The sequence below is a fragment of the Charadrius vociferus genome, unplaced genomic scaffold (assembly GCF_000708025.1).
Source record: "Charadrius vociferus isolate BGI_N301 unplaced genomic scaffold, ASM70802v2 scaffold429, whole genome shotgun sequence".
NCBI lineage: Eukaryota > Metazoa > Chordata > Aves > Charadriiformes > Charadriidae > Charadrius > Charadrius vociferus.
In genome coordinates, this window is record NW_009650250.1 from 2,304,874 (window position 1) to 2,314,223 (window position 9,350).

Here is a 9,350-nt window from a genome sequence, read left to right on the forward strand (position 1 = left end):
CCTGCTGAAAGACAATCCTATTTGTCTGGCAGTTCAGGCACAGTTGGGTGATCGATCCTGGTGAGGTGATACAGTTTGTACATTGAACAGTGACCAACAAATTAGCAGAAGTGAACTGACGGAGGGATGTAGATGTACTGGTGGAGTGGGAATGGATCCTAGGTAATTCAAGATGCGTTTAAAAAAATGTGTGAGTTCTTTTCCAGGTTAGCTATGTGTAATATACTTACAACAGTAATGAACTGAAGTAAATTCACTGTGTGCCTGCTTTATGAGGCTTAAAAGAATATGATTGATGGACATCATGGGTTACTTTACAGCTGTTCATGCCTAAATAATTAGGTTTTTCACAGCCTAGAAAAAAGAGGGGGAGGAGAATGATGCTGATTAATTTTACTTTGTTTCATCGACAAAAATAATTTTTGTTTTCTTGAAAAACATCTCATTTCATCAGCTGAAAGCTGTAAATACCTACCCAAGATTTTTGCTGACAGAAATTGTTCAATTTGGGCTTTAATAAAACAGGTTAAAAATGTTGAGAGTTGAACTCACCCTGTTTTATTGAAAACACAGAAAAATTCATGCTGTAGTTGTATGATTGTAGGCAAGTTGTGAATTTGTCATTCCGCAAGAGAAAGTGGTGGAAGTTTTGGAAAAGAATGTCAAGAGACACCAAGGGCTTATGTGGCCTTGGTTATGGTATTGTTAATCATTTGACACTCTCTGCAGGCCACTCATATTTCATTGTTTTATCCAGTATGTCCAGCACGGTTTAGAGAGCCCATTTGTGCTCTTTCCTCTTTTTTCCTCTTTATTTCCTGTTTTTCCTTAAGTTTCTTCTTCTTGGATATCTCCTTCTTATCAGAGGGGATGTGCCTCCTTCTAGTTGATGAGGTGAAAGAGCTTTATTTTGCCTGGGCATTAAAAATCGTACTCTGTTCACTTTTACCTAGAAACTCCAATTAATCAAGGCTCCTCAAATTATTTCCATCTCAGAAGGTTTGATTGGACACGTCTTCCCATGTTTGCTTATTTAAAACTGTTTGAAATATGGCTGTCACATTCCAATAAGCGTATTCAGTGTTGCTAGCGTTTTTTCTAAGAATCTCTATTTATTTTTTTTTTAATGTATACCATGGTTATATGTCAAGGAATATGCGTTTATATCCATAGGAGCTCTTATTCTTAGTGCAAATCCATTCCTGATGATTTCCTGCTTTTCCTTGTCTTTTGAATTTCCTATACTTAGAGTAGCCAAAACAACAATCAGAATAAAATGACGTGAGCTCTGAAAAAGGCGTCATTATTTCTCCTTGAAGCATGGTGTCAGGGCCATAGATCATAAGGGAGAAGCTTGACAAGGCTCAGTTATTACTATCAAAAGATTAATTACAAAACTGCATGGTTGGATATTGAGTACATAATGCCTGCCATGTTATCCTGTATGCAGCCGCTCTACTGTGATTGTGTAATCACTTCCTTGTTTTAGGTACTTGGGGAAAATGTGGAGTTTTTGTTTTGTTTTGACTTCATCTTTTTCCTTTTCCTTTTTTTAAATGATCTAGTGATGCTCAGTGTGCGTCTTCTAAGGTTTTACTGTCCTCTCTGCAGTTGATAAATATTGTAATGTCACCAGAAAAAAACCCAGACCATCAAGATAACCAATATGTTACTTGTTTTTCTAAATGCAACACTGTTTATTAAATGAGAGTAGAATATTGCCACTGAATCACTTGAATTGTATTATATTACTTGAGAAAATTATGGCTAACTACAACACACATTTGCTGACAGGAAAAAAAAAAAGAGGAATGTATCATGTATCACTATAGTAATTTATTTTTTACAGATGTATTTTTTTTTTTTGTTATAAGTCTACCATTTTCTTAAAGAACTTCACTAATTTAGTTGGGAACCTGCAGGTTTGCTGTGAGACCAAGCTGGTCTTTTGTCTGTTCAGTCACATGGCAAATGCTGTTGTCAGAGACTGACATTGATACACAGAACTTGAAGACTATAATCTGGTATCAATCTTGAAAGACACTACAGAAATTTGTAAAGGCTTTGATGGATGTATATCTAGAAAAAACTAATTTTCTGTAGCCAAATGATGTATTTTCCCTCCCCTCTGATTAAATGTCAAGCCTGCCCAACCAATCAATAAGTTCAAAAATGTGATAGGAAAAAATAGTGTGGGTTCCTTCTGTCCCAGCTGGCTGCATCTTCAGATGTAAACATTTTGCAGGTATTTCTTTGTATTTGTGAGTTTGCATGAAGAAAGGTTCCTATGTGCATTCTCCTTAAACAGGTAGCTTGTTGGGCAAGCCTATTTGGATTTTGTTAGCAAGTGTCTCAGCAGAGCACTCATCTAAAAACATATTCAGTTGTTTGTTGGACTGTGCTGTGATGACTTTTACATCTAAATGTAAAGCCTTTGACTCAACAAAGGAATAATTATATTACGATCACCATTGTACGTGTATCATGGCGTTGAAAAAAGTGAGGAAGGAACCTTAACATAAGAAAAGCGTATTCTTTATTAAAACTTTGGGTACCAAATAACAGATTTGTCATGGATCCAAACGTGTGTTTGGAATTTCCTAATTTAATGAAAGTAAACTGTGTATTGCCAAAATAATTCCTCTGGTCTAAGTAGCCTTAGTTGTAACACAAAGGGATTGTATCTGTTTTTCACTGTCTGGGATCTGCAAACTGTCAGACTAGGTGCCATTTAGGTATGGAATACCAATACGGAGTAAGAAGGTGTATAGAGAGAATACCAGAGGAGATGCAGTTACAGCAATAGACTTTTGTAGACCAATGTATACGATATTGTTAAAATTCAGACTTCTAATCTAAGTGCTGCTAGAAATGTATCAAGCTAAGAAGAATATTAGAAATGAGCGTAAATGAGAGAAGGGAGGAGGAATGAATTCTTCATCACTGTGTCTGGAACTGACCACCAAGCATGATAGAATCGTAGAATGATCTGTCTGCCTTAATTTGTCATGGCGTATGAAAGTTAGGCTATGTTCAGATCAAGTCTGTGTAAGAGCACGTTGATAAATTAGGTAAGTTTTATCATATTTGTATCAATGCAGTTTTTCATTAGTAAAGAAGTGAGGTGCGTTAAAGCAGTGTTTCTTGGGCAGAGGCTTCAGGCTAATGATGAGGTTCCCGCCTACAGGTTCACTGAGTCCTCCCATTTCCATAACTTGAACTTGGAAGGTTGGGTGATGTTTAACTCTTGTATGCTGCCCCTCTCATAGTGTTTCTGAACACCTTAAAGCTTGTAGAAATTTCAATATGAAGACTTTTTGTTAAAGAAACCAGAATTTTATATTTTTCTGTAGTGTAGCGTTGGTATTACATTATTTTGATTCTTTTGTATATTCTGTAATGTCTATATTAAATAATGATCTTTTAAAAATCAAATCTTTGGGCTACATTTTGTCTCTTCTGGCACTCGTTCCTTGAAATGCGTTAGTTCCAAGCTCACAGACAGGGTAAGTAACATTGATTAGTCCCCTGCTAGTGCAAGCTTTCTTCTTTGTTGGGTATAAGCATCTCAGATGTTTTATCCCTTTCTGCTGCTGTCTGTTGGCATCTAATACCATTCTAACCTGGGACAGCAACCACCTAATCGGAGTGGAATCAGTTCAGGAAAAACAGGTTTGGGCATATGTGGAGGAAGTGGCTTGTGTAAAAGTGCAGATGGAAATAAAAGGATCTTTTGTTTGTTGTGGTTCAGTTTCTGAAATATGTACTCTTCTAAAGTTAGGACTTGCACCTGAAACCAGGTTCATAATTTCTTTCATAGTAAGGTAATGTAAGTTCATGAGGGAAGGATCTTAGATCAAAAGCCTCACTTGAAAAGCTGTAATTGCTTTTAAACAGTTTGTTCAAGAAAGACCCTTAAGGACTGATTCTGATGTAGCACATTCAGTGAGTGTCTTGAAGTATCGTAAATTCTTTAAGTATCATTAAAGGAATGGATTAATTTCATTTATTAAGGTTTTCAGTTTTATACCCTTGATACCTCTTTACCAGCGTTTGCCTGAATAAACATCAAAGTTAAAAAGAGCTGTGTGAATGAATAATGTGTGAAGATGCTTTGCACTTGCATGTGCCGGAGAGTTTTCCACTGAACAAGCTCAGTGTAAGAAACGAGGTAAAAAGGGCTCTCTGTAAATGAAACACACAGTTGCTGCTACGGAAATGCAGACATATCAGTGCTCTCTTTTTGCTGGCTGTTAGTGGTATTTAATACTGTAATGTAGTGAGGTACCATTTGCAGCCTGAAGGAGCTGCTTCTGGTTGAGACTTGTTTCAGGTAGTACATTTTCTTTCTTCTTTCCTTCTCTGTCCAGTCCTGGGATTTGTTTTTCCGAAATGCTAATGCTGGCCACGCGTATGATCCCCATCTACCGGATCAGTTGGAAAGAAAGGCGTCATTTCTTCAGAGCCATGGCCTGGCCCAGACACCAGGTAAAGCTGAAAAGCTTGTTGAAGATCACCTTGCTGTGCAGTCTTTGATAAGAGCATACCAAGTAAGTGTACTTCGGTGTAGCTGGGGGAGGGCCTCTCCTTTGCAAACAACCTTTTTATTCCTTTTTATGTTCTTGTTTTGTCTTCTGGTCTTAACTCTTGCCTATTATCTTGCTTCTGATCCGGAATGTCTTGAACTAGACAGTCTTCTTTCCTGCATAATGTCTGAACACTGGTTCTGGATTCAGACTGGGGTGCTCCTCTGGTTTAGCAAACTCAGGATTCAGCTTACTCACAGCCCCAGTGCTGGTCATCTGACTTATCCTGGGAGCTCTTTATGGAGATAGTCATTTGGGAAAGGGAACATGAATCTATCATAGTTTTTTGCCTATTTACCAGGAGCTGAAGCCCAACATATCGGAGCTTAGCCTTTGCTATTCTTTTGGCTCACTTGGCTGTATTAAGATTTTTGTCTGTATGCGTGTCTCTGAGTTAATGAGTTACTTGCCCAAATTGGAAAACTAAGTATTCTGAAATAGTTTGCTTCATATGAAGGGAGTTTTCCTGGATATACCAGTACTAATAGATCTCCTGATCACTTTTCCATGATCCCAGTTTGTCTTCACCTCTGGAAAAGTTTGTATTACTAAACGTTACTAACTTTCTTTAGGAAAGGAGGAAATGTGCTTGTCAGAGAAGAAATAATGAATTAACCAGAAGTTGAATTTTGGGAGGCTGGTGGTACTGAGTTTGAGTCAGCTTTGAGTAATTTCTTTTAGAGAACTGTTACCAAAGTTGACTTTGTTTCAGACTCAGCTTTTTTTAACCCTTTCATTAAATTAAGAAATTAAGTCCAATTTCCTTTTTTCCCCTCTAAAAGAAGGAAGATTTTGGAAATAGCACAGTGGGTTTGCTTAGATGTTTTCTAAATGTAAGACAAGTTTAAATGTTTTTATTTAGAATTGTGTTTAATATCTTAATTTCAATAAAAGTATTAAAACCAGTGTGAAACAAACAAACAGAAAAAGGAACATTTTGTTCAACACAGATCTACATGTTTAGTGGGTTTTTTTATAAGTGCGTAACTTCCTAAGGAGTTGCTACAGTTTGACTTGAGTAGATCTCCTCTGCCCTGCACTAAGAATTTTAACTCATTTGCTGTCATCAGAGGAATAGAAGATGAACTATTTTTAAAACCTTTGTTTTCTGTATATGTGGCATTGTCACCATTGATTCAGATATGAAGCATGTTAATGTAGCAGTTGGAGAGGTCTTGTAAAAGGGTAGAAGGGTTTGTGAATATAAAGAATATATGAAATTTGCTTATAAATAGCTATGTAGAAAACAACCACTTCAGCCCATTCTCTTTCAGTTGCAGTAAAAATTTGTTGAAGAATTAGAGAAAATTGTAGACTGTTAGGCTGCTTTGACACCATTTACTTGAAAATAGTTCAGGGCTTGCCATTTTGTTTCCTGTATTTGAAAGCGTGTGCTGTGCGACTCAAGTGATGGAACAGAAAGATCTGTATAAATGGCAGGCACCCATGTGTCTGCGACAAACAATGAAAGAGGATTACCTAAGGCAACTGTCTGTTTTTAAAAGGTATTTAATACCCTCTAAATTCAGTGTTGAAGGGATACGATCAATTTGTGACCTTCCTTTGCCTGATAATGAAATGAAATGGAGAAGGATACAGAATTTTCATTTCTCAAACCTGTCAGTATTTTATGGTTCTTGTGGTAAACTGCTTTGTGGTCTGTTGAGCTGGTCTTCTGAAAAGGCACTTATCTATTGCTTTGTCTAATGCAGAGCACCGGACGCACTGAAAGAAGGATTTCCAGTGAAATACATGTACTTAACAAAAATGAGTCTAGATAAATTAATTTGTTGAGTCTTTTTTTTTATAATGTAGTGTTTTGGGTTTTTTTTTTCTTTTGCAACTGTGTCTAGAAAATATGGTTTTAAAGTCTAGTTTCAGGTAGTCTGTACTTGTATTTAGTCAAAACTATCATCTATGGCAATTGATGAAAATTTTCCATGCAGGTATTTTCATGAGGTTGATCTCTGATTTTTGCAGTTGTGACTATTTTCTGTATCCAGTGAAAGAAGTGGAAGTTTTAAAAAAAATAACTTGATATCGAGGAAAATACTGTATTTTAGTTACAAACCAAACTGCTCCTGGAGTGCAATGGCACAGTGCTTTACTGATTTGCTCTTCTGGGTTTTGGTGTTCTTGCTAATCCTCTTCCTACTAATACTGCAGAGCAGATGTAGTTTAGGGAGGTGAATTCTTTCCTGTTGATGATGCTTGAGACAAAATTGTTTGCTTAGTTCCAGTCAGATAGACTTTGTGCCGCTATAAACAATGAGGTGGCACAGATGTTGCCGTGGGCATCATTTGGCCTGTCAGAGTTTTATTACTGGTGATTCATGAGATGCAAAGAATCTCAGAGTCCAGGCTGAATTTAAAGGGCTGGCGGTTCTAAAAAAGGTGCCGTATTTCTGTCTGGTTATGAGTAGAAAGCATTTTGTTATGAACTCTCCTGCAAATACAGAACATTTGAATAGTGTTTATACAAGTCACTTCTTGATGACCCACACTTTAATCGCACTCTATTACTGTGTGATGCAATTCAATATTGCAGTTTATTAATATTTTTTTTTTTCTGAGACAGTTAGGATACTAGTAGTGTGAATGAAATTCTATCCATGTGATGTCAATTTGTCCTTAGAAAGAAAAATATTAAGGTGAAAATACTCATGTATTCATCTATAAAAAGCATTTGATGAGCTATTTTGGTATGTGAGAATCACGCACAAGAGACATTGTATTAAAAAAAAGAAGTTTTTTATTTGGGGCTCTGTTGAATCAATTAGTTATTTCTTCTGTAGCAATGTTATATGTTAATATAAAGCACTAGTTTATAGCAACTTGTGGCATGCATTAACAGCAGTCACATTGATAACTGAAAGCTGCCTAAGTTCCCCATTGAATTTCTGTTTTTTGGTGTCTTGAATGTCAATTTTATCATAGATGAAATTCCTGAAATTTTATGAATGAAAATAAATGCTATTTGATGTGGAGCCGAGCTCATAAAGAGTGATCCCTTCACTTCTGATATAAACTTCAGCACCAATCTGTCTTTTAGGTCAGCAATGCTGTATTTTAGTATTCTGCAGGTGAGGAAAGAGGATTCAGGCAAAAATACAAAATGACTGAATTAGCAAATGATGGGATCTATAGACTAGTCATAGTTTCTTAATTTTACCCAGAGATTTAGTAGTTTTCTTTACTTATACTTCAGTGTAATTCCAGTTTAAAGTGTATGTCAGACAAAATAAAGGTTATGCTCTAATGTGTGTACAGCAGTTTTTAACAGAGGTGGTGTACGTATCCAGAGACATAATGCTTATTTCCTGTTCTTATGGGAAAACGTGGGAAATATGACCCTCTCACGACATTAGTGGTGGTTGCTTGTTTGACGTTATGGCAAATATATATGCTATGGAGAGTCCTATGTCTGACTTTTGTTAGTGTGATTTAATTTTTCTCTCACTTTCCTCCTTTTTCAGATCCGCGGCCATCATGTGGCTCAGCTGGATCCCCTGGGAATTCTGGATGCAGACTTGGATTCGTTTGTTCCATCTGACTTAATAACTACAATCGATAAACTTGGTGCGTACGCTGTATGCCTTGTTATTTGCAATGGTCATTTGTTTCTTTTGTCTTCATTGGGCTGAGGTGATTTAATAAGACATTTCAGGGAAGCTTCTAACTTTTCTGCTTGCTGATATCATAAAATAGTTTCTTTGAACATCGGTAAGGAAGCTCAAATTTCAGGACAATGAGATTTCCACGCTGAGATTACAGGTGATGGTCCTGTGAATTCACCTTCTGATGAACGATGATTATAAACGCTTTATAAACCCCCCAAATCTTATGGTTTTGAACCACACTGGATATTAATACTAATCAATACATTAGGCCAAGATTCTGGTAATCTAAATTGCTTTTATACTGTTCTGCTTGATCGTTGTTTTGACTGGGGACATCTGAAAAGAGGATAGAGGAATTTAGGGTGAATTTCATACCAAATTTGGATTCTAGCCTCTGATACATGTTCCTTCTGTATAACTTGAAGAAGTCTGTTTCCCTGTTTTCTTCTGATAACTTCAAAGTGGAGAATTCTTGACTCTTGTATGTCATCCAATGGTGATCATTTTAGTTTACTGCTGGAAGAGTGTAGTACACTAGGGTTTGCTTTTGCAAAGGTTTTTCTGGTTGCTAAGAGGGCACGTCTTTGAGAAATTGCACTGATTAATTTCTTTGCTCCTCTCTGCTTGAACAAAAAAAACATCTGATAGATTGAAGATTAGAGAAAAATCAATCTGGTGTGTTTAAAAGGTGGTTTTCTACTTGATAAAGACACTGAATCATTTTTTCTTTGATATGTAGGGAAGCTTTTTGGACCAGACATAAAACATAGTGCAAGTAGTAGATAAAACACGTTCTGCTTAATTTTATTGTAAGTACATCTGCTGCCTCTTTGCTGCAGTGTTTTCTATTTCTGGTGGTAGGAAAAGAAGCAGTTCTGACCCTTGATCATATAAAGGCAGTGGAGTCCTCAAGACTGTAAATACAGAGGTGCTTAGACAAATCAGGGGTTCTCTTTGAAGTTTGTCAGCTTTAATTAAAGGAAAGTACCTCCTAGAAAATACATTAGACATTTACTGAGGAAACGTAATTTGTTTGGAGTATGGGTGATGGCTAGCACGTCAATACAATTTTCTTTAAACTCAACAGATAGTTTAGTACAGAGTGTTGTGACTGGTCAGAAGGCATCATCCTGAAGCCCTCATA

The 9,350-nt window shown here is 36.7% G+C and overlaps 1 protein-coding gene across 4 annotated transcripts in view; it reads left to right on the top strand.

Moving 5' to 3' along the window:
• Positions 1–9,350, top strand: part of OGDHL (oxoglutarate dehydrogenase-like) — a 47,128-nt gene that overhangs the window by 2,925 nt on the left and 34,853 nt on the right. For 2 of the 4 annotated variants that reach the window (XM_009893042.1, XM_009893043.1), the window contains exons 2-3: positions 4,371–4,550; positions 8,063–8,165. In XM_009893042.1, coding sequence (XP_009891344.1) covers positions 4,371–4,550; positions 8,063–8,165 — 283 coding nt within the window. The remainder of the gene's footprint in view (positions 1–4,370; positions 4,551–8,062; positions 8,166–9,350) is intronic. The other 2 variants (XM_009893044.1, XM_009893047.1) reach the window with 2 other exon arrangements.